Genomic DNA, 26,016 nt, shown 5'->3' with positions numbered 1-26,016 from the left:
TGCAATAAAAGGCAGTTTTGAAATTGATCTAAAATTATGTGGGAGGGAGGGATCTAAACCAGGTTTCTTTAAAAGTGGGTTCACGCAAGCCGTTTTAAGGCCGCAGGGGTAATAGAGGCTCTGATTGACGCCACCTTATTGGTAAAATAAGATAAAAACAATTCACAGTCATCATTACTTCCAGCTGAGGCACAAGGAGGGGTTGGGTTTACCAGCTGATCTACAGTCTTAAACAGAAACCTGGGATTGTGTTTATGTGTAGTAATGAGTTCAGAAAAATAGTGTGTTCTCGCATCCTTAACCATGTTATTGTAGTTAATTAATAAATCCTTCAGACTGAGGTAATGGACTTGGAGACTGGATTTTTTCCATCTGCGCTCTGCTTTCCTGCATTCCCTTTTGAGGCTGCGAATGCTGTCATTTATCCAGGGTTGCTTACTAGCTTTAGACGTAGGCCTAACCTTTAGAGGAGCAGTAATATTTAGTGACGACAAGCAGATATGATTGAAGTGATCGACCAGATTGTTGGTGTTGGAATCAGACAGGTGTTGGCTTTGGTTCTGAAAGAATGCGCAAAACTTTGAAACACTTTGTTCATTAAAGACGCGAGAACACACGGAGCTTGGTGAGGCGGCATGAGTAACAGACGAATTGCAGCTAAAAACAATACATCTGTGGTCAGATATGGTCATGTCCACTAATTCCACAGAGGAAATGCTGACACCCAGGGTAAAAACCAAGTCCAGTGTATGACCACGGTTATGTATTTGCCCATTCAGTTAAAAGAAGTGGCCATATTTAAAAAGTCAGTTGCATTAACATTGGTGGGGTCATCAACATGAATATTAAAATCGCCACAAAGAACAATTCTGTCATAATTTAAAACCAGAGTAGAAAAAAATTCAGGAAGTTCTGATAAAAATCCTCCAGGCGGTTTTGGGGGGCGATAAATTATAACAAATATGATAGGTTGTAGCCCTCCAACTTTAAGAGTGAGAACTTCAAAGGAGTTAAATTCATCACAGCGTACTTGATGACATTTTAAATTTTTCCTATACACGCTCACTAGCCCACCACCACGACCACTGACCCTCGGTTGGCTAAAACAATCATATTGAGGCGGACATAGTTCAGCTAGCTGGCTATAGTCATTCATTTGCAACCATGATTCAGTTAAAAACATAAAATCTAGATTTGCAGACAAGATAAAATCATTTAAGATAAAAGTCTTACTTGAAAGTGATCTCACATTGAAGATAGCCATTTTAAATGAGTTTGTTCTAGGTGCTGGAGTTGGTCCTAATCCTTAAGAGATTACTAATATTTCTTTGTGGGATGTGCACATTTCGGTTTACTGGTCTATGCGTGATGATGACAGGAATAGAAATCTTTGGAACAGCGCTGGGAGCAGACGGCTTTACATGCCAGCAGGTGTAGACAGTTGTTTGTGGCAGTGAGGAAGAGATGTGTTCAGTGAGCGGTGGCGTGTCCAGGTATGCTGCATGAATGATTACGTCATTCACGTAAATCATGTGTGGACCGCACCACATGCTGTATGTGCGCAGCTAACATTTCTGAGCCCCGTTGGCTTAAAAAGAGGCATTCTTTGCCAGAAAATATTAAAATTATCCACATAACACGCACGATGAGCCCTGCAGGCGGACTGGAGCCAGTCGTGGAGGCCAAGGAGTCTACTGAAGCGGCCAGCACCGCGACCAACTGTGGGAATGGGACCAGAGATAAAAACGGACTTCCCACACTGCTTTAAAAAGTTAAAAAGACGGTTACAATCTGATTTTGTCAGCTCAGACTGCTGAAGAGCTGTGTCATTTGTTCCGACATGGACTATCACTCTTGTGATGGAGGACGGGAGCGATGGCATTAGGTCCTGGAGTTTTTTTAAAATGTCAGCTGTGGTGGCCACGGGGAAGCAGTGAGTGGTAGCGTTAAAGAAACGGATGTTTCTGGTTATGGAGTCACCAATTATTAGTGTGGTTGGGGAGAAAAGAGGACGAGGAGATGCCGGTTGTGGGGTTCCAAAGCAGGACTGAGCAGAATCTGCTTCAACACTGTGTGCGGACTGAGGATGGAGTGTGTGAGCTGCTGAGTGTTTTGTTGGAGTAGCAGTAACAGACCTGAGAGAAGGGCTACCCGACGGTGCAGGGTAGAGACGGCCTCCGGAGCGTCTGAGCACAGCCTCCTTCAGAATCCTACGTCGGGAAGCGGAGGTTTTTGACCGGGATGACGGCCGCCGATCAGGCCCGGCGGTGGCCCGGTGCAGGAGATGTAGCCGGTGGAGGAAATGCAACAGTGTCGGCAGGCACTGTGCGCCGAAAGAGATCCGGGAGATATCAGGGAGACTCGAAGCCACAGGTGCAGGAGTGTCGTCAGACAGGGCTGCATAGCGGTTGGAGAGGCCGATGTGCGGAGGAGAGGCAGCCCCATCCGAGCCTCTCTTGCAGCCACGGACCACCACTTCAGCCCAGGTTGACTGATGCTTCGGAGTCGAGCAGGAGGAAAGCCTGGGAAGGCTAGAGGGGTCCCATAACACGGTGTCCTGGATGTTAGCGGTTGCGCTAAGAGAAACAATCTGTTTGGCTTGTACTGAAGCCACATCAATAAAGCCAGTCAGCAGGGAATCTTTCTCTTTGAGTTCCTCTGAAAGTCGTCGGATGTCTTCCATAAGGTCAGCAATCTTCTTGTTCGCTTTCTTAAGGAGTGAGCAGTCCTCATGGGGCAGAGTTATCTCGGCTAGCATAGTCACCGGAGCTTTGTTGCGATCAGTAGCGTTGATCGCGTTTTTACGGTCATCTAGCTTAAAATCCATGTCGGATGACTAAAATCCTTAACCCACGTAAAACTTAAGTTAAATAAAAAGGATGTAAAAAATGTAACGAAAAAGAGTGGATAAAACTGGATAAGAGTTCGGTTTAAGACGGAGCTTCCAACAGACGCCAACGCATGCGCAGAGTGTAGATTTAGCACAACATCACTGCGCTGTAATAACTTTATGCTTTATTAAATGTCACAAAATAGATATTAGATATAATGTCAGTCCAGTGACTGTTACCTGACAGCCGACCTGCCTCTCATTCTCCGGCGCTGGCAGCACTCAGCCTGCCGAGTGAACGAAAGACTGAGGAGGACCCATGTGAGCGGTGAACGAGTAGTTCATTTCTGCTCCACAGTAGGAGCTGTCACGTGACAAATGAACAACTCCTAGACCTAGAGACCCACAGTTGAGAGTTGTGAACTAATCAGTTATGTTTCCTGTGCTGAGGGAGCCCATGCAGCTGCCGTGTGAGCGCAAGAGTCCAAGATCCTTCACGCATGCATGAAAATGAACGAATCACTCACTGAGACAACCCGTTCCTCCCGAGTCATATACACGATTTGGTCTTATGAACGAAACGTTCTTTGAACGACACAACACTAATGTCTTTGAAGCTCAAGGAAACTCAGCACTCAGGTTCACTTGAGAGGACAGATCTATTGAAACAGATAACAGATATTAGTTAATATAAACATTAAATACTTATCATAAAAACTTAATTGTTAAACATTTCCAACTGATCTGAATACTGATCTGACCTGGCAACCTCCCAAACTGGAGACGTTTTTACATTTCAGTGAAACTAACGTTAGGCTCTACATTGTTCACATCATGAATGTTATGACTTTTTGAGGAATGATACATCTTACCACAACACTGCGGTCAGACACAGCTAATATGAAGGCAGAGCCTGACTGTCTCCACAGTAACGTTATAGGGCTAAAGTAACGGTAACTAAGTTAACAGCAGGTCTTAACAGTGCAAAGTGAACATTAACGTTACCTCAGTGTGTTAGCCAGCTAACTTCAACTAACTTTAGCCTTTCTGTTAACATTACTGTGCCTGAAAACAGAACTTTTTCACTTACCAGACCAAAGCGCAGGTAACAAGGAGCTGCCCCAGATGAAAAATAATAGGTGCTGACGACTGTCTGGAAGGTTTCAGCCACTGGTGATACCTGACGTTACTTTTTAGCTAACGTTAGCATAACAGTAACGTGGCAAACTGCCTGCACATATGATACTGCCTCCGGTCATCCCAGCGTGCGGTTATGAAATAAAGTCATAGAACAAAAAATACTTTCACAGCGCTGTGGAGAAACCTGGGTTCTATCAAACTTCTATCAAACAGTTTTGCTCTGTTACTTTCAGATTCCTCTCGCTCACCTCGGGTAGCCATCTTGAATTTTTTGAAAACGGAAATATCGAGCCGAGACGTTAGGACGTTGATGACATCAGACGCTGCGTCCCTCTGTACACTCATAAATTATCAGTAAGATAACAACGTTCACTCAAAAACAATGATGCACATATAATTAAAACAGCATTACCCGTTAAGAGAACTTAGTAGTTTATTGTTCGGTTTACTTATTAGCTGTTTTTGAGTGCTTCACCCATAGTGTTTATGAGTTAGCAGTACTGTTCGGAATTACAGTGCATGACTGGTCCACAGTGGCTGTTGTGGGTTCTGGTCTCTAGGAATCTTTGATCGATTGAACTTTATACACAAATATCTACATGAAAATGAAAGGTACATAATTCACTCATGAGACAAGAGATATATTTATGATCCTAATAAAGGTACAGAGTAGTTTCTCATGATTAGGTACAAATGTGTTCATTTGTGTTCTACCAGAATGTGGCAGTAAAGTTGTATGTTCATAGCAGTGTGGGAAGTACTGTACTGTAAAAAAAAAACAAACATCAGCAGCCGATTTAACACGCACAATTTTTCAGCAGCATATGCCTGATGTATGGACAATGTAAAGTGCCTACATCATATCAAGCAATTGGACAGTTTATTGTTTTTCATTTTAGCATGGACATTGTGTCTCCCGTCCTGCACCACCCCATGAAAACTAATGTAGGTCTATGCTGGACAACGCTGAAATGTAATCCATCTTTGTTTTCTGTATTGTGATTTGAATTTAATGTAGCATGGAAAATTCATCTGAAAATTCACACAATGAAAAATACAACTCATTCAATTACAGTTTTTTCTGATTGCTTAGGCTTTTTTATTTTGAGTATTGGCCATTTTTTTATATATAACATTATAAATCTCATGCAAAAGCAAACAATTCTTGCAATACTCTTTTAGGCTAGACACTAAAGGTGAATGGGGTAAACAATTTAACTAAACTAATCACCATGAAACGTTCCTAGTTGATTACAGACATAAAGACAATATTTTTTGTATTACAGGCCTTCTGAAACATTATGTTTAAATATGCAAATTAGGCAGTATCTAATGAAATATGAACTAATTTGCACCTATTTCAAGAACAAAAATCTGAACACTTGATTAAGTCAAGTTTAACAACAACACTATGTAACATGTAAAACACATCAGAACTGATACATGAGTAACAGCATGTCTGAACACACACAATTAAACACACAAAACATAGAAATATATGGGAAAGCTAAACCAGGAAGGGTCGCATGATGCATCTAAACGAATCATGTTGTCAGAAATTGCCGCTTTCCAATCAGATTTCACGCTTAGCTTAAATCCACCTCTGTACTTTTAATCTGTAGAGAGAGAGAGCTTTCAACGGTATCATACAGTGCTGACAGTGACAGCGGCAGGAGATTTTAGTCTGAAATAAGACATGTTATGGAAGCAAAGTAGCCCAAAACCTCAAAATTGATCAGTGCATAGGGCTGTCGTGATAACCGCAAAATTGAAATACCACACTATTGGCCAAACCAACCGCAGATGATGGCAAGCACCGCAACAACCACAATGTCCATACTTTACACTTAAGTACGTGTTAAATTACTAAATTAGTGCTTCAAAAATTCCACAAGCGTAACAAGCTCTGTAATGGTTTAAGGACAGATCGCCATGGGCTGTATGTGACCTGACCTAAAACATGGAAGCTGTAAGTGTTACCGTGTTTTACTGTTCATGGGACAGGGTGGAAATTAACTTTTTGGCTCACCTGCCAATGGGACTGGAAGATGAAAAAATTCCCAAGCCAAGCCGACCATTTTTTACCGACCAAAATAATAACTTGCCTTTTTATGTCATGCATACATTTGTTTCAGTACTTTTAATTGAGATAATAAGGTATTCTGTCAAATAAAAACTTTTAAGATGACAGATTGAAATTTGAAGCAAAATTATTTTATTTGTCTTTATAAACTTAAAATATGCTCGTTAATAAACTAAAAATTAACCTCCTCATCAATTAATATTTTTTATGGTCTGCTTCAACCTCTTTTTTTGTGTGGTGTTGTTTTGGTTACAAAACCCATCGTGCTGCTCTTCTTATTATTATTGTTTTATTTGCTGTGCAGTTGACTTCCCTTCACTGTTATCGAGCTGTTTTACATACTGCCTCCGGCTTTACCGGAGGGGAACGTAGCAAACGCCGGGTATAAATAAACGGGAGATTTACAGCGAAATATTTTAACGGGAGGACACCGGGAGAGAACTGAAAAATAAGGAAGAAGCCCGGGGGAAACGGGAGGGTTGACAGGTATGCAAATTACGGTGGTAGCTAGCTAGCTAAATGCTAAAAACACTTTAGGTACTTCAAGCACGACATGACTGCTCCTGACTCCAATCCCCTAATGCCCACCCCCAACAAATCTACGGCAATCAGACACAAGTAACCTGAAATGAACATAAACAACCACCAATGAACGCCCCTGTGTTACACAATTTTAGATCCCTGGGTACAGTGGGGAACAATTTCACTGTGACACACAACAAAAAACAACGCTGATCAGAATCAGAATCAGAAATACTTCCCGAGTGGAAATTCTGTGTCACAGTTGCACACATTGCACAAAAGGCATATGGTGAACAGTAATAATGAATAAATGGTAGCAGCATCTGCTGTTAGCTATCGTCAAAAAGCTACTTTATTGCGATATCGTACAGAATAGCCTTCCATCATTTAGCCGCCAAACTGTAAATCTACCCACATTTGGCGATTGGCGGGTGTTAATTTCCACCCCTGCTGAGAGAAACTGTGAACAAGCCTAGTGTGTTGGATGCCTGCAGCTGTTTATCATGTTGCTTTCTGTGGATGTGTGTGTAAGTGTGTGTTTCTGTGTGGGTGTTTGTGTTGTTTGTGCGTGTACGTTTGTGTGTGCGCTTGTGTCTGTGTGTGTGTCTGTTTGTGTCTCTCTGTGTGTGTTTGTGTGTCTGTCAATCAAACTGACCTGATTATATCATCACAATCAGCTGAGTGCCTACATTCTAAAGAAGTATTATTATTAGTAGTAGTAGTGGTAGTAGTAGTACTAGTGAGTAAAGTTGTAATGGTGGTAGTAGTATAAGAAGTGTTATTAGTCGTAGGAGTATTAGCAGTTGTAGTAACTACTGCATTACTAATAGTACTAATAGTAGAAATAGTACAAGGTAGTAGTGATAGTAGTACCAGGTGGTGGTGGTGGTGGTGGTCTGTGGTACTAGTTGTTAGTAGTAGTATTTGTAGTAAAAGAAGTAGTAGTACGAGTAGCAGTATAGACTGTGGTACAAATAGTGGTACTGATACTACATAGTCGTAACTAGCAGCATTACTACCACTAGTAGTACTATTATAAGCAGTAGTCTCTGTGCAGTACAGTGAAGTTCATTCAGAAAATAGCTCAATGGCTGTCCACTAATCAGAACACAGGACCAAGTGTGTGTGTGTGTATGTGTGTGTGTGCGTGTGTGTTTCCCTTTGATCTCTCTCTGCTTATTAACATCACCTGGGCAACCAGCTATCCTGGATAGACAGATGGCAAAATCTCTCTCAGACTTTGCCTCAAACAAACCCGCCTAGAGACAAAACTATAGGTCGTATCGGCAAAATGACTTGACCAGCAGCGGTAGCAGGCTTTTTTGTGTGGATAAAGTTGAAAAAAGGGACCACTTTGGGGAGTTGAAAAACTGGTACGTTCTGCTCTGGTCAAGAAATGTTGAGAAGAATTTACTATTGAAGCCTATGGAGGATTTTCTGTCACTCTTGTCCTTTGGAAGGACACTGAGACAAATCTATAAGTCCGAGGGATTTACTAAACACATGTGAGGAACCACAACAAAAATACCTACATTTGTAGTATAATTTCATGCCCGAAGAGTTAAAATTGTGGCCAGGCCAGCGATTTCAAAATTAATTTTTAAGATTAGTTCTCAAGCTGCCTGCCCTCTAGCGATGACATCACGTGCTCTAGCTCTGAACATTCCATGTCATCCGTTTCCATTATAAACTCAGAAACAGCCTGAATTCTTTACCTGACTAAAATCGCGATAGTGGAAAAAGTATAAAAGATAGATTTGAAGATTTGTGAACATTTTACAGTTGAAATGATGAATGTAGCTGAAAGTATGCAGAAGCAGTAGGCTTTGAAAGCTGAAACAGCTTAAAACAGGATTTGAAGAATTTTCCATTGACTTACATTGTAAAAAAAAATGCACAAAAAGCTTAATAGTTTAAAAAGTATAAAAAAGTTATATAATAGCATAAATGTCCATAAAAAGCTGAACATTTTGATAGTTGAATGGTTTTTGTATCACAAAGTATGCAGAAGGAGTAGTCCAGCGAAAAACGTACGGAAGAAGAAAAAGGATAAAACAGCTTTGGAGAACAATAGTGTGAATGCCTCCAGCATTCAGACTAACTAGAAAATTTGCACTTCCTGTGGAAGGTGCGTGTGAATGCAGAAGCTGGAAGGAACTTCCAAAAAACTGCGGAAACATGCAAAAGAGCTTAAATCAAATAGTCTAAGAAGCTGAAATGTACAATAAACTTGCTAAACATTGCAAAAAAATGAACAGAGCTTAATTGAAATGCCCAAAGAAGCTGAAATGTACAAACAATTGCAAAACATCGCAGAAAATGCAATAATGCTTAATTCAAATGCCTGAAAAGTGTTGAAGCTCAATTGGACTGCATCGAACTGCTTAAGAACATGAAAGCTGATCAGAGTTTAAATACTTTGTTAAAAACATGAAGCTTTACAACAAACTACAAGTTGAAATGAGTTTGTCAAAAGAAAAAAATGGAAGATCGTATTACATAGCTGAATCAGAGCACAAGGTAGCACAAAGCTGAATCACAGCACAAAGTAGTACATAGCTGAATCTTAGCACAAGATATAGCTGAATCACAGCACAAAGTAGTACATAGCTGAATCCTAGCACAAGATATAGCTGAATCACAGCTCAAGGTAGTACATAGCTGAATCCTAGCACAAGATATAGCTGAATCCTAGCACAAGATATAGCTGAATCACAGCACAAAGTAGTACATAGCTGAATCCTAGCACAAGATATAGCTGAATCACACCTCAAGGTAGTACGTAGTAGTAGTAGTAGTAGCTGGGTGTCATATCCTGCAGCGAAAGGTCCTGTGTGTTTGGGTTTTTATTTTGAAACATTAGGTCCATCCCTACTTTGCTGTTGATATCTTGTCACCCAGTCCTCTTGGAAAATCAGCCTCATCCTGAATTCCCTCTTAAGATACATTAACTGTCTGGGGCTTCAATTTGGAAGAAATTGGGTCCTGAGAGCTATTGAGAATCCTTTCTCAACCTGGCTAAGATTACCATAATCTGGCTTTTAGTTTGTAGTCTGTTTGTGTGTGTTGTTGGTGTGTTGTCTGTATGTGTTTTTTGTGTCTGTCAATCAAACTGACCTGATAACATCATCTCAATCAGCTGTGTGCCTACATTCTAAGGCTGCCATGGTGATGGCAAAAGCTGGTTTAGACAGCTGCTCTCATTGAGTTTTAACCTGAAGCACAGCTCTGTTTCCCCTGCTCCTACCGAACAGGCCATGACTATGAGACAGAGAGACAGGTGGACAAAAAGACTGTGAGATGGACTGTGAGACAGAGGGACAGGTGGACAATGAGACTGTGAGACAGACTGTGAGTCAAAGAGACAGGTGGACTATTAGTGTGAGACAGGTGGACTATAAGACTGTGAGACGGACTGTGAGACACAAAGACAGGTGGACTATTACAGTGTGAGACAGGTAGACTATAAGACTGTGAGACGGACTGTGAGACAGAGCGACAGGTGGACTATAAGACTGTGAGACAGTGAGAGGAAGTGTGAGACAGAGAGACAGGTAGACTATAAGACTGTGAGACTGACTGTGAGACAGAGAGAGAGGTGGACTATAAGACTGAGACTGTGAGACGGACTGTGAGACTGTGAGATACAGAGACCCAACTGTTCCCAATGAAGAGAGCTGTGTGTATGGCAATCTTTGGCAATATAGTTGTTACACATTCATGCCAATAAAGCTAATTTGAATTGAATTGAATTTGTATATGTGTGTGCGTGTGTGTTTCCCTTTGATCTCTCTCTGCTTATTAACATCACCTGGGCAACCAGCTATCCTATATAGACAGATAGGAAACGCTCTCTGAGACCTTGCCTGAAACAAACCACTCTAGAGACTAAACTATAGGTCGTATCGACGAAATGACTTGACCGGGAGTGGCAGAAGGCATTTCTGAACAACAGGATATATGTTTTGTGTGGATAAAGTTGAAAAAAGGGACCACTTTGGCGAGTTGAAAAACTTGTACGTTCTGCTCTGGTCAAGAAATGTTGAGGAGAATTTACTATGGCTGCCTATGGAGGATTTTCTGTTACTCTTGTCCTTTGAAAGGACACAGAGACAAATCTATAAGTCAGAGGGATTTCATATGCACATGTGAGGAACCACAACAAAAATACCTACATTTCTGACATAAATCGATGCCTGAAGAGTTAAAATTGTGGTCAGGGCAGCGAGTTAAAGAGAAAATTTTAAGATAAGATTTTGAGCTGGCTGTCCTCTAGCAATGATGTCACGTGCTCTAGCTCTGAACATTCCGTCTCATCCGCTCCCATTATAAACTCAGAAAAAGGCTTGAAATCTTTGTAACACTAAAACAGGGACTGTGTAGAAGATATCAAAAAGTTGAATACAACTTTTATAGATTAAAGATTTCTCAACATTTTAAGCCTGAAATGACACCTGTAGCTCAAAGTATGCAGACAGAGTAGTCTTTCAAAGTGGAGCACGCTTGAAGAAGATTTGAAGATTTCCCCATTCATTTCCAATGTAAAAGGATAGATTTTTTAAAAGCCTATTATTTTAAAAATTATAAATGTTAGAAAAAAGTTGTATACAAGCCCACATGTCCTTTAAAGAGCTGAACATTTTGGTAGTTGAACGGTTGTTGTAGCACAAAGTATGCAGGAGGAGTAGCGTGCCGACAAAACACACAGGAGGATGTCAATGTTAATACTAGAAAATTTGCACTTCCTGCGGAAGGTGCGTGTGAATGCTGAAGCTGGAACGAACTTGCAAAAAACTGCGGGAAAATGCAAAAGAGCTTAATACTTGAAGAAGCTGAAATGTACAAACAATTGCAAAACACTGCAGAAAATACAAAAAAACTTAATTCAAATGCATTAAGAAGCTGAAATGCACGACAAAGTTGCTAAACATTGTAGAAAATTCAGAAGAGTTTAATTCAAAAACTTGATGAAGCTGAAATGTATACAAAACGTTGTAAACATTGCAAAAAATGAAAAAGAGCTTAATTGAAATGCACAAACAATTGCAAAACATCAACAAAGCTTAATTCAAATGCCTGAAAAGTGGTGAAGCTCAATTGCACTACATTGAAATGCTTAAGAACCTGGAAGCTGATCAGAGTTGAAATACATTGTTAAAAAGCTGAATGTTGTTACACAGTAAGTTAAAGAGTTTGTCAAAGGAAAAACATGGAAGATGGTATTACATAGCTCAATCACAGCACAAGGTAGGACATAGCTGAATCATAGATGGGAAAGTTTCAAATGGTCTTATAAGTATGAATGGGATGTAAAAGTTGAATACTGCCTATTATGTATTAGAACTGTTAAGCATTTTAAGGTTCAAGAAGGCTCAAGAAGCTGGGTGGCACATCCTGCAGTGAAAGGTCCTGTGTGTTTGGGCTTTTATTTTCAAACAGTAGGTCCATCCCTACTTTGCTGTTGATATATTGTCACCTAGTCATCTTGGAAAATCAGCCTCATCCTGAATTCCCTGTTAAGATACATTAACTGTCTGGGGCTTTAATTAAAGTATTAAGAAGCTCAATGGGGTGGCAATTCACTGAATAAGAACTTGGAAGTTGAACAGAGCTAAAATAATTAAAGTTGTTATACTGACATAAATGGAAGTTGAAATGAGTCAGTTAAAAGAAAAAAGACAGACAGAAAGTTAAGGGGGAGAAAGGCAGGCAGACAGACAATGTTAGAGAGACGGCCTCCAGCATTCACACTAATAAAGGTTAGCATCAACATAGGATGCGAATGCTTGCAGCATTCACACCCAATAATAAAGGTTAGCAACATCATAGTATGTGAATGCTTGCAGCATTCACATCCAACTAAAGTTGCGCTCACTCTGGGTTTGAAAATATTTTCCTTGGTGGATAGCTCTGGTGTGCATTAGCTAATGCTAGCACGTGGATTTATATCTAACGTTAGTTACAGTGAGCAATAAGTCAGTTATAACAGCAATGTTAAAGTTTACACGGGTAACTTATGTGAGAATTGTTTTATAATATAATTATAATGTTTTTGTGTCCTGCAATGGCTGACTACACAATGTAATAGCATGTGATGTTATATAAATTACTGGTCAACTTTATGTCCATTTGTATGATCATAGATCCTGTATTCAACTTTTAAAACTTGAACCTACCCTTTGCCAACTTTAAACAACCCAGAGTTGGAATTTCCTGCCTTAGCTCAAGAAAATTAAATAAAGAATAATAATAAAGATTTGCTATAAGAATAGAATTACAGTGTTTATAATGATACGCAAATGAAGAACAACACTAGGTGGATGTACTGGCCTAACTGAATATTTAAACTCATTTGCAACTGCAGTTCTTTTCGATCGATCTGCACAGTAATGGGCTGTAAGCACAGACCTCACTAGAGAATGTCGGGCCCTCATGCCACACTCATGGAGTCTGTTTCTGACAGTTTGGTTAGAAACATGCTCACCAGTAGCTTGCTGGAGGTCATTTTGTAGGGCTCTGGTAATGCTCCTTTCCCCCATCCATTCATCCATCCACCACCCACCATCTTACTTTCTCACTCTTTATATGATTTTACCTGACTTTCTCCTTTGCTCCTGTCAAACGGTCAGGCCTAATAATAAATGTAAAAATGTGTCGTAAAAAGCTGCTAGCACAATCTATACCTACCTATACGGAGGTTTTTCTGGTGAGGAAGAGCTGCGTCTATTGTAGGCAATTACCTCTTTTGTTTGCAGAATTTCAGTTAGAGCTTAAACAAACACAGCACACAGTGAATATCAAAACATTACATTCAGATCTTGTGATTTTTCGCCTGGGGCCTGAAATGAAACCCATTAAAACATTGTTCACAGTCTCATTTCTAACATTCAAAAAATAGAAATCAAGTAATCAAGGTTAAAACAATGGCTTTTTTTAAGATGAAAAATGGGAAACAAAACATCTTCCCAGTGTGTACAACTCATATAATTATGTTTTGTTTTTGGGTTCCTATTTAAATCATACCTGCATTTACAAGGCATTTACTCCTTCATGCAACATTACAAGTGCTTCATTTACTTCTCATTAGTGATCATCAGAGGGAAACACACAGGGATTCAGAGCTGCTCACAAACACACACCTGCTACTCTGACATCCTCATAATTCACTACTTATGCTATCCATCAGTGCGTTAGCATGATAGGTGGCAAAGACTCATTGAAGCATTAATATAAAGCTGTGGTCTTGCGAAGCACTCAGTGACATTTCATCCCAACATAATTGGATGTACTCAGGATTCCCTCTTCACAGGCTAATAAAGCACAGAACAGATTTTTGACACATTTTATGATTACATTAAGTGGTAAAAATGCTTTATGGTTGCAACTCAGCACAGGATAAAGCCATTAATTGTTCAAGGTTTCACCTTGCAGAAATGAAGTAGTGCAGGGTTTAATGGGTCTGGATCTGCAAATGTTACAGCAGCATAAAATTGGAATGTAATTATTTTGGCCCAATTAAAATATGATGGAATTATTCTGTAGAAATTAGTCAGTGATATTTGAGAGCCTGGAGAGATTTACAGCTTTATTCAGAACTAGTTTTATTCAGGGCTGAGGATTGTAATATATGTATGAATTAAAACCAAGGTGTGTAGTTAAACTGTCGGCTCAACTTAAGGCTTTAGTGTCCACCAGTCCACCCCCACCCATTTAAGTAAGTCATAGGAAGAATTCAAATTAAAATGATTTTTTGTTTTTGCCATTTCTCTTTCTCACACTTAAACACTACTTTTCACTGAAAGCAAAGTACGTTACAAAATACCATTTGTCAAGAGACGGAAAAATGTAGGACATTCTTATAAATTCTTAAATAACACGTGCAAAAATGTATGGATCTCATTTGATTTTTCAAAGGGGCGGTTATTCACTGGCCCCACGTACCTTGTCCAAATGAATCGAGGAGCTGGTACGCCAAGACAGCATGAGGGTGCTGTTCTGTCTGGACTGCTGCTGGCCTACTCCACAGAGCAGGCAGACTGGCAAACGGTGAGGCTGGTAACACAACTGTCACATCTGGGCTTCACGGTGAGCTGGGAACAGAGCCCCCTCTTTCTTCCCAGCGAGTCAACTATCTGGGAGTGGGGCTAGACTTAGCCAGGCTCTCACAGGAAAGGCACCCTGACGCTGCTGGTCATGCGGTGTCGTGGTTCCCCTGGGCCTCTCCCATACCCTTCTCCTGCAAAAGAAGCATATGCTGATTCGTACAGACAACAAGGCACACAAGGCGCACACACCTGCTCTCCAACAGAGCAGAGTACATTCCTGGCTGAAGTGAGGGGCAGTGGAGCCCCCACCCCGATCTGATTGCTCAGATCTGGAGCAGGTTTGGTGAGGCAGAGTTGGTTCTGTTCACCTCACGAGAGAACGCTCAGTTTTCACTGAGCTCTTGTGATTCCTGGTATCCCAGGACTGCATGAATGCATCGCGGCAGCTGTCTACCATGGTGAATTTTACATGCCGTCATAATGACGGATCGAGGACACTCTCTCCCAAGCGGGAGGGGGGATCAGGAGCTATCATCTACTGGGCCAGCCACTATGGGCCTAGAACCACATCTCCTCTGTCTGGTGCTGGTCATATTATGTTGCGCGAACGGCTACCTGGCGCCGTTCCCAGAGCCTATTTGTGCACTACAGAACAGTCTCTGGGTCTTCCTCTGTAAGCACAGCGCCTGTCTCATTGCCTGTATTATGTCCATATCGCTAGCTTATCTGTCATCCGGTGAAGCTTTCCCAGAGAGCATCAGAGCGCACTCCACGAGAGGCATCTCTTCCTCTGTTGTGCTGCACGGCGGTGCATGATAGTGGACAATATATGCACGACAGCCTCTTGGTCTTCCCCATTCTCTTTCATCCACTTTTATCTGCTGTTTTCCATGACTCACTCTGTTCTGAGTGTTCTGTCTGAGTGATTGTCATCTGTGTGCGTGCAGTGCGCCTCCCCTTCTCCATCTCCAGCCCTGTAGGCATGGAAAATATGGAATATTCTCCTATGCTTTTCCTTTGGGCATGTGTAGTTGCATACTGTGTAATGCCGGGCCGGGACTGTTTTGTTATGCGCTAGGCAGTGCTGTGCATGTGGCCGAGGGATAAACCCACTAGCAACAGCCTTTTAGGGGGAAGCATATACTCACAGAATCTGGAGTTATGGTAGTTAACTATTGTTATCGTCAATTTCTTCAATGGTAGCTATGGTCTGAGGCAATCCTCATACCTTAACAAGAAAACAGGGCGATTGTCAGGTGTCCCAAAACAACATATATGAATGCTCCCCAAAACGATGGTAGATAAGCTGTAGACTTTGTATTAATGATATTGTTCCTTTAGTCATACTTCCTGCTGCGCTGGAATATGTAGTGACATGAAAATCCTCCAGTGTTGGGCAAGCTACTTGGAAAATGTAGTGAGCTAAGCTACTAGCTACTCTACATTAATTGAAGCTTCACCACACAGAAGCTACCCCCCACTGAAATGTAGCAAGCTAAGCTACAGCAACATGGCAAAAGTAGCTTAGTTACATCTAAGCTACTTTTAATTTTTTTATATTTTGTAGTTAGGTCATATATACACTACTCAAAAGAATAAAGGGAACACTAAAACACCACATCCTAGATCTGAATGAATGAAATAATCTCATTAAATACTCCTTTATTTACATAGTTGAATGTGCTGACAACATAATCACACAAAAATCATCAATGGAAATCAAATTTATCAACCCATGGAGGTCTGGATTTGGAGTCACACTCAAAATCAAAGTGGAAAACCACACTACAGGTCGATCCAACTTTGATGTAATGTCCTTAAAACAAGTCAAAATGAGGCTCAGTAGTGTGTTTGGCCTCCACGTGCCTGTATGAACTCCCTACAACGCCTGGGCATGCTCCTGATGAGGTGGCGGATGGTCTCCTGAGGGATCTCCTCCCAGACCTGGACTAAAGCATCCACCAACTCCCGGACAGTCTGTGGTGCAACGTGGCGTTGGTGGATGGAGCGAGACATGATGTCCCAGATGTGCTCAATTGGATTCAGGTCTGGGGAACGAGCGGGCCAGTCCATAGCATCAATGCCTTCCACTTGCAGGAACTGCTGACACACGCCAGCCACATGAGGTCTAGCATTGTCTTGCATTAGGAGGAACCCAGGGCCAACCGCACCAGCATATGGTCTCACAAGGGGTCTGAGGATCTCATCTCGGTACCTAATGGCAGTCAGGCTACCTCTGGCGAGCACATGGAGGGCTGTGCGGCCCCCCAAAGAAATGCCACCCCACACCATTACTGATCCACCGCCAAACCGGTCATGCTGGAGGATGTTGCAGGCAGCAGAACGTTCTCCACGCGTCTCCGTTCTGTCACGTCTGTCACATGTGCTCAGTGTGAACCTGCTTTCATCTGTGAAGAGCACAGGGCGCCAGTGGCGAATTTGCCAATCTTGGTGTTCTCTGGCAAATGCCAAACGTCCTGCACGGTGTTGGGCTGTAAGCACAACCCCCACCTGTGGACGTCGAGCCCTCATACCACCCTCATGGAGTCTGTTTCTGACCGTTTGAGCAGACACATGCACATTTGTGGCCTGCTGCAGGTCATTTTGCAGGGCTCTGGCAGTGCTCCTCCTGCTCCTCCTTGCACAAAGGCGGAGGTAGCGGTCCTGCTGCTGGGTTGTTGCCCTCCTACGGCCTCCTCCACGTCTCCTGATGTACTGGCCTGTCTCCTGGTAGCGCCTCCATGCTCTGGACACTACGCTGACAGACACAGCAAACCTTCTTGCCACAGCTCGCATTGATGTGCCATCCTGGATGAGCTGCACTACCTGAGCCACTTGTGTGGGTTGTAGACTCCGTCTCATGCTACCACTAGAGTGAAAACACTGCCAGCATTCAAAAGTGACCAAAACATCAGCCAGGAAGCATAGGAACTGAGAAGTGGTCTGTGACCTGCAGAACCACTCCTTTATTGGGGGTGTCTTGCTAATTGCCTATAATTTCCACCTGTTGTCTATTCCATTTGCACAACAGCATGTGAAATTGATTGTCAATCAGTGTTGCTTCCTAAGTGGACAGTTTGATTTCACAGGAGTGTGACTGACTTGGAGTTACATTGTGTTGTGTTCCCTTTATTTTTTTGAGCAGTGTACAAGTTCACTACACCCAATGCAATTATGACGGTGCAGTTTCCTTAAACTATATATAACCACTATATATAAAAACAAAGAAATAAAAGTAGTAACTTGGTACCTTCATCTTGTTCCACCTCCAGTCAGCTGCTGTCAGATGGCTCAGCTGTGGGCTCAATGGGCAACCTACCCACAGCAGCACCCATCTCTGCCACGGGCACCAGGAAAGCGTGGCATGAGCACGTCACTCAGGACCTGCGCAATCACCTCGTACACAAACTGTAAGTGCATATACCTGTGGAGAGACAACAGTTTGAGAAGGCTTGTTAGTCTCCTGACTCTCTTTTGACTGTTTCCAATGTTTTTAAACAGTACAGTAGTAGAAATTGCCAGAGATATTCATTGCTGCAAATTCTGTCTACTTGCAGAGTACAAGCCATATTCCCTACCCCTGACCCGGCAGCTTTGAAGGACAGACGAATGGAAAACCTAGTGGCCTACGCCAGAAAGGTAGAGGGGGACATGTACGAGTCAGCTAACAGCCGGGTAGGTTTTCTGAAACTGGCATTAAATAGGGCTGAATGACTTGAATTGCTCAAAGTTTATTTTTATCAACTTTCACCATCTCTATGTCCCCCTTCCCTCCATTCAGGATGAGTACTACCACTTCCTTGCTGAGAAAATTTATAAAATCCAAAAGGAATTGGAGGAGAAGAGACGCTCAAGACTACAGAAGCAGATAATCAACCAGGCACCTATTGCTGCCCAGGGGACCCAGCAGCCCGGCCTTCCCCAGCCCAATGCCTTTGGCCCAAGGCCACAGAGTGAGTACAGTAGCCATGTTTCCATCCAATTGTCATGCGAATTTTAAGCGTACTTTTGAAATATCGCAAAAAAGAAATTGCGAAATGTGTGTGTTTCCATCAGCTGGTTTGGAGCGAATAAGCCAGGCTACGGCAAGCGTCGTTACTTCAGTAGTTGACGTTACACATGGCTGTAATAAACAAGACGTATGGGTTCCAAACCAGAAACAAAACCAGTTGCTTGAACCTGATGGCAAGTCATCTCAGAAAAATGGAGAACGGTCCTCAGAAGTGTTTCAAGCGGGCAAACTGCTACCATGTCTCCGCACGTTATGGGAATATCTGGTGTTACGCTGAGTTTTGCATGCCTCCCGAGAATTGCATGCAACTCCAAATAATGCTTTTAAACGCTATAATATCCTTTGTGGGGTTTATCAATGGGGAAAAATTATTCTAAGTATGTAGCCTATTCTATGAACGTTTAGAGTCGTTAATATTTTATCACACTCAGTAGAAGTAGCATTCATTGAGATTCAGCAAAAATATGCGGTGATAACCCTGTTTGATCAGTGTGCAGAGCAGAGTATTTCAAAAGGACCTTTTAGAGGTGAATGCATAATTCGGCAGAACAGATGATGAAGGCTACATGCCGAGATTTGCATCCACCTCTTTTCTCAGCACAAATGAGCGTTACAGCCATGAGGTTCATGAAATTCTCAGCAGGTATGCAGAACTCTGCACAACCGCGCAAGACGCTGATAGCCGAAACAGCTGACCAGACGTGAGTTACAAGTTTGCTACGTCAGAAAAAGTGTTTCCGTCTCCCATTTAGCGCATTTATTCTTTTTCAACAAAGGCAAAAACCACCTCAAGTGAACGTAAAAACTTATTTGCGAAATTAATTTTTTATTTTTTTTATTTTGCCGTTTCCATCGACCTTTTCTAATACGATACTTAAAAATGCGCATTAAAAAACGTTGATGGAAACACGGCTAATGTTTACTAGGCTTACAGCGTTTCAGGTAAAATCTCAAATTATTTAAAAGTCGAACATTTTTAAAATGAGACACATTTTGGAGACCCATTTATGTCCCTGGTATACATGAAGTACCTGATATTCAGTTTATCTTTATATAGAAAAATCTCTTTGGATAAAAGCATCAGCTACATGAGTAAATGTTATACTGGGGTAGAGACACCTTTTTAACATATCTGGTTTTATTAGGCCACTGCTTGAAATGTTTCTCGATTTATCAGGTACTTTTATTCACTGACAAAAAACACATTCTCATCTGGATATTTGATCTGCAGATGGTGTATTGGTTTCTTAATTTAATTTCCTCTAATGTATTAGAGTTTAAAAGTACATATACAGTGTTTCCCACAGAATTAGATTCTATTTGTGATAGTAGCTGATGGGGTCGGGGAAAGGAGCCACCTTCTTAAATTAATTATTAAATAATACCCTATATTTGTGTTGTCACGATACTGGAATTTCTAAAATCGATACAAAACCTTAAATAGCTATTTTGAATTTTCAATACCATAGGGGAAAATTGACATTAGGACATACATAGCCTTTTAGATTTATATTCAATGTTAAACAAGGCTACAACATGACAACGAAGTATAACTTTTCTTACCTAGACTACCAGCAGAGAACATCTGAATAACTGTAGTAAACTTTAACAATAATTAAAACTTTTTTACATTAATAATGAAAACAATATTCTTCCTGGAAAATCAATGCAATCTTATGCATTTTCAGTTAACAAATGAGTAAATAAAAATCAAATGTAAGTAAGTACTGTTCTTAGACATGCTCGGCAGAGGTGAGCGAGAGTGATACCCATTAGGCTACTGTAGCGCCTCTCGGAACCGAAACCAGTGGCGTGGGTCTCTGCACTTGAGCTATTCAACTTGAGCGAATGAGACGAGTGACGACAAGATGGAACTGGATATTGCCGTATATCCAGCCACTAATCACATTTTCAGTAGCTTGATTAAACTTGTATTCTTGCAAAAAGTTGAGAATAAGTAACTCTTCAATGGAAATCAGGCAGTGGAGGTGCTGATTGAGTGTTTGACTTTGGTCATTACAGTTGCTTATGTTGTTCTTTAAGCTGTCTTTTGGTTCAGTGTCTTTTCTTTTTGCTTTATAGATGGGCCTGTTCCTCCGCCCAACATGCCAAATCAGATCATGAATCGCATGCCGGGTTCACAAGGTACGTCTCAGATGTCGCTTGTTGCATGTGGTATTTTCATGTAGACACAGTCAATTAAAACAACTGGAAGTCAGAATGCAGAGCGAAACATGCTTATCATAATGCAAACAACACATCTGGGAAAGTCACATTCCTAAGCAAAAGGCACGGGGTGACTAGCAAAGAAAAAAGCATAATGGAGAAAACAAGATGTGGAAGCTGTAACTATAAAGAGGAACTTTGGATGTAAAGTTTTGTCACTATTGTGGCATTGTGTAGTGCGCTCCTTTTTGAGATGTATGGTTCATTTCTGAACATTGTGGTCCACTCTTCTGTACAGGAATGAACCAGTTCAACCACATGACTCTGCCCACCGCCCAGATATCCCAGGCACCAATGGGAGCCCGAGCAGCCTCACCGATGAACCACCCACAGCAAATGAACATGAGCTCCGTCCCAGCGGTGAGGAGGGCTGGGGGCAGCAGGGCAAGCAAATCACAGTGTACACACACACTCTCTCTCATAAGTAACATGAGCTAACACCCAGTCGCTGGTGAATTCATATGCTGGCTGTCTGCACAAGCGGCTCCAGGCTTATTAAAAATGCAGTCAACTGCTCTGGTCATGAGAGGCCGGTGAGTTTTAAGATGGACGAGGCACTGCATCAGGTAGACAGAACCAAAAGCAAAATACCTGCTCTTAGTGGAAGCAGGTACCTTGTAAACAAAAGCAGAAAGCATGCAGTTTCAGTGTCGTGTTTAGCCCCATTGTGCCAAACAGAGCTTTTGGGAACCCAGGTGTTGGTAAAAGCCTTTGAGTCTTTACAAAATCATTTGTCTGATTACATGCCATTTTGGTGAATTTAAGCCTTGTGTAAAAGAGAACTTTACCAATGCAGCGCAAGAAACATTTAAATTTGAAACTAAGGGAGGCAGGTTCATGTGGCTTGTGGCCACTTTAGGTTTCACTCGCTTATTACTTGTAGAGACACAAGTATTAGCGATTAGAGCCTGACCGATGCATATTTCCTTAATCATCAGCCCAGGTAATTAATAATTAAAAGCTTATGAAATGCAAAATTTATGCCCTTTCTTGAAGCCTCATTTAACATTTGACATGGGCTGTTTTCACACCACAACCCAAGTAAATTAGGTAATAATGGTTTCAAACATTAATTAGTAAATGTTTTGAATTGTATGTGAAATAAAATAATGGTGTCTTTTATGGAGGACTGAAATGAGATGTGATAGCATGTGCAGTGCACAATCAAAGCACAAAGCTGTTGATTTATACTTTATACACAAAAAACACTGCTGCAGCCCTTCATCCACAAACACAAACATACTCGTATTCCTTATTGTAGATGAAGCACCTCATTGTACACCATCACTGCATAATTATGAAACTGGAATGGCAGTAATGTGATTGATATTTGCCACGACCCGTGCTTCTGGTTTGGTCAGTGGTCACTCTGCTCTTAGTAAAATTCTTCTCCTGCCATGTAGATGGGCATGTCTCCCTCCAGGATGCCCCAGGCACAAGGCATCATGGCCGGACACGGTGGTGGTAACATGGTAGGCCAGACGGCCAGCCAGGGACAGTTTCTGGCTCAGACCCAGTTCCCTCCAGGATCAGCTGCAGTTGCTGCACCGGGCGCCATGAATGTCCCCGTGGGGCCTGGCATGGGCCAGCCACCTGCACAGGCTGCCGTCACCCAGGTGAGACATGAAGACAGACGAGGGGTGTGGAGCTGTAGTAAACCTAAGCTGCAGGCAAACTAAACTAAACTCAAACTACGATCACCAATCATACTACGCACTAATTGTTCTTAAATTGTTCTCATACCAATCACAAGGTGTTCTCTAAACCTCAAATTAGTTGTTTGTCTGTTTGACCTAATGTCTGTATTTGTCTGCTTTCCGTGTGTGTGTGTGTGTGTGTGTGTGTGTAATTGTCTGTCCGCCTGTCCTTTGTGTGTGTCCTTCTCTCCAGCAGCAGCAGCAGCAGAGCGCTAACCTACCCTTGAATGCACTTGGCCCCTCGCTGGGCCCTCAGCTAGCCTCCTCCCAAACCCCCTTGCACTCCACGCCTCCGCCTGCTGCCTCCTCCGCCTCCACGGCAGGGGGGGCCACTAACCTGCCGCACCCCCAGCCCTCCAGTCGCAGCTCCACCCCCACCCTCCCTGGCCCTGCCCCAGCCCCGGGTGCCACCCCACCCCGCCCCACCCAGCCCCAACCCCAGGCGGAGGTCCCCGCGGCAGCACTGACGCAGCCCCCGCCTCAGCCCCCTACCACACCGGTGAGACCGAGACCCTCCGCATGCCCTCCACTCTGACCCCCCCCCTTCCCCTGCAAACTCCCATCCCTGTGACTACCATGTACCACCCTGTCCCATCCACATCCACCTTTCTGTGTGATAATTGCATCTTCACCATGTTTGTAGCATCCATCACAAAGGGAACGTTGCCTCTTTCAATGAAATCAATATGGGACGTGTTCATCTTTGTCGTGGCCTCAGCCCTGCATGCAATAAAACAGTTAATCTGTTGCCAACACCTCATCTTTTTCTTTTCTTTCTCTGCCTCTGTCCCTCTGTGTTTCAGCTGTCTCAACCAGGGGCCAGTCTGGATAACCGGGTGCCCACGCCGGCCTCGGCGGCCAGCGCCGACCTGCATTCACAGCATATCGGTGCAGACCTGCCTGCCCAGGAGGTCAAAGCAGAGGCACACCTTGACCAACAGGAGTTTGAGACTGCTGGCGGAAAAACTGAGCCCAAGATGGAGGTGTGTTGAAGCTATGTGTTCAAATACACGTAAACTGAGTCTATTGATTGAATAGTGCTATTTTTAACTTATCTGTGCATTCTCTTTTCAATGAGCTTACGTTACCTGAATAGATCCTTCTATATATTCATTAGTTCATATATTTGTCTGGTGTTACTCTCTGAAATTTATTTGATAAAACCCAACATGATTGATATATTTCTCCTTTCACCAAATAATTAGATTTTAAAGTCAAATGCATCAATCTGGTGCACTTTGAGAGCCAAACACAGGTTTCTGGAGGGCTTTAGGTGCTGTGGTTGCAGTGGGGGTTAGGGTTAGTTGTTTGTCCTCCCCAGGAAAAATGTGATGTTTGACTAAAAGCTATGCATTCTCACATACTTTTAGACTATTATCATTACAGTGTTTATCAAACACCAAACACATGTTATAGTTTGTCACATTACACTCAGGTGAAACTAAGACTAGAGACAGCTTTCATTTTAACTTGTTCATAACAATTTGCTATTAGCTTAACAAGCATGCTGTTGTTGAGTAAAACAACATCTGCAGTCAAAGCAGGAAGCTGGAGCTTAGCCACGCCTACGGTTAAACACGCAGAGGAGAGGGCAGAGAAGCTAGCGTGACCATAAATGACCGCAAAACGTGAAGGAGAACTGTCAGCAGAGTTTCTTTTCTTTCAGCGAAGTCGCTGTGAATATACACTTAGGCGCTATGCGTCATTACAAGATTTGTACAAATTTATACATGGCTCTTTTTTTTTTTCTCAGCTGACCCCAGGAGGATTTTATGAGAATTGTAGATATATTTAAATTTCATTATGAAACTTTGGCGAGACAAATTAGACTGTAAAGGTAATTAATGGCAAACAAATGGAGAAAATGATCTTCATTTGTGCAACTGGAGAATAAGCTTCATCCAGGTTTTGCATGTTTATACAACTTTTAGTATATAGTTAAATCAATTATGTAATTTATAGTAGGGATGCCTCCCACACAACGGTATTTGTCCTGAAACAGACCTCCTAAAGCAGCTCGGGTATCAGCCACCATGTGATCAGTAAACGTGAAGTTGTCAATGCTATTATGAAATTCTGTGTTTAACACTATCAGCAAGGTCCAAAATTAGCACATGCTAAATGTGTGTTGGTAATCTTTGTCACATTTCTCACCTCTGATGAGTTTGCATCCCTGTGCATCCTTAATTTTGAGGAAAGTGTTACTACCGCACAGCGACTCCAAGCCACAAAATGTATTCAAATAGATGTCCCATGTCAGATGTTTTTGTGACGGTGATGCTGCTTTTTAAATGGCCTTGCACCTTCGTGATGTACGTACAATTGTATTCCATCACCCTTAATTTTGAGAATTTACCAGATAATCAAGAGAATTAGAATTTCAAAGGATGCACATGTAAACTCCTCACAGTGACACACAGTTAACGTCTTGAGAGATAAATCAACAAATGAGAGACTATTGCCATCAGTCATCCAACTCTTTTGAGTGTTAAGGTTTAAAACAAGACCGTGGCATAATGAGTCCTTTGCTTTTTTTTGTCTGTAGACTGAGGAAGACTCTGCTCCAGCATTTGTAAAGAAGGAGGAGCCAGAGGAAAAGCCAGAGCCAATGGACGTGGAGGAGAAAAAGCCCGAAGTGAAGGCAGAACCCAAAGAAGAGGAAGAAGGTGGAGCCAACAGTACAACCTCCTCATCCCCCTCTCAGTCACGGAGGAAAAGTGAGTTTAATGTCAAGCCATGAATAAAACCCGTCTATGACTGACTGAAACAAGTTCCCCTCAGTAAGCAAAGAAGGTTTCCGTCATTGCCAGTAATGTTAACACCCACTCTGTGCCAAATGTGAGACTTAGCCATGACTTATTTTAAGTTTCATCAACTTCATCTTACAATATTATTAGTCAGGTACTGAGTCAGAACAAAGTCCAGACTTTTTGTAAGCCTTCTTTAATCTTGCCAGCACTTCACACAAAAGATGACCGGGCTGTGCACCTGTTATATACCTGACAACTGATGACCCACCTGACGGCCACCTAATGCAACGTTTACAGTTGATTTGAGGCAAGGAGACACGGGAGTCAATTTGAGAAATAATCAAAACTGTTGCACAAGAATTGAGCGAGCAATCTACTGGGCAGTTGGGTTTTAGTTGTTTGAATCTTTAACAATTAGAAACAGGTGATATAATTCAAAATAAATCTAGGCCAGGATTTACGTTGCTGTTGTTCATGAACAGGTCGTACTCTGTAGTGTCCAGGGAGTCTGTCTCGGAGCAGGGTCAGCGTATGCTGAGGCGCACAGTGTGCAGAAGTCGCAAACTTTCTGCTGAGTCAGTAGCTACAGTCCTCCAAATGTCATGTGGCCTTTGGATTAGCTCAAGAACAGTGCATAGAGAGCTTCATGGAATGGGTTTCCATGGCCGAGCAGCTACACCCAAGCCTTACATCACCAAGTGCAATGCAAAG

General features: G+C 42.2%; 1 protein-coding gene across 4 annotated transcripts in view; it reads left to right on the top strand.

The window, feature by feature from the left end:
- Positions 1 to 26,016, top strand: part of crebbpa (CREB binding protein a) — a 66,662-nt gene that overhangs the window by 27,071 nt on the left and 13,575 nt on the right. For 2 of the 4 annotated variants that reach the window (XM_046047085.1, XM_046047083.1), the window contains exons 8-16: positions 17,893 to 18,030; positions 18,178 to 18,295; positions 18,402 to 18,573; positions 20,715 to 20,777; positions 21,097 to 21,218; positions 22,262 to 22,474; positions 22,749 to 23,054; positions 23,359 to 23,538; positions 25,101 to 25,272. In XM_046047085.1, the coding sequence (XP_045903041.1) occupies positions 17,893 to 18,030; positions 18,178 to 18,295; positions 18,402 to 18,573; positions 20,715 to 20,777; positions 21,097 to 21,218; positions 22,262 to 22,474; positions 22,749 to 23,054; positions 23,359 to 23,538; positions 25,101 to 25,272 (1,484 nt within the window). The remainder of the gene's footprint in view (positions 1 to 17,892; positions 18,031 to 18,177; positions 18,296 to 18,401; positions 18,574 to 20,714; positions 20,778 to 21,096; positions 21,219 to 22,261; positions 22,475 to 22,748; positions 23,055 to 23,358; positions 23,539 to 25,100; positions 25,273 to 26,016) is intronic. The other 2 variants (XM_046047084.1, XM_046047086.1) reach the window with 2 other exon arrangements.

Source organism: Micropterus dolomieu, linkage group LG04 (assembly GCF_021292245.1).
Source record: "Micropterus dolomieu isolate WLL.071019.BEF.003 ecotype Adirondacks linkage group LG04, ASM2129224v1, whole genome shotgun sequence".
In the NCBI taxonomy this organism is placed as follows: Eukaryota; Metazoa; Chordata; class Actinopteri; order Centrarchiformes; family Centrarchidae; genus Micropterus; species Micropterus dolomieu.
The sequence above is the reverse complement of the archived record's forward strand: the minus strand, read 5'-3'. Positions and strand labels throughout refer to the sequence as shown.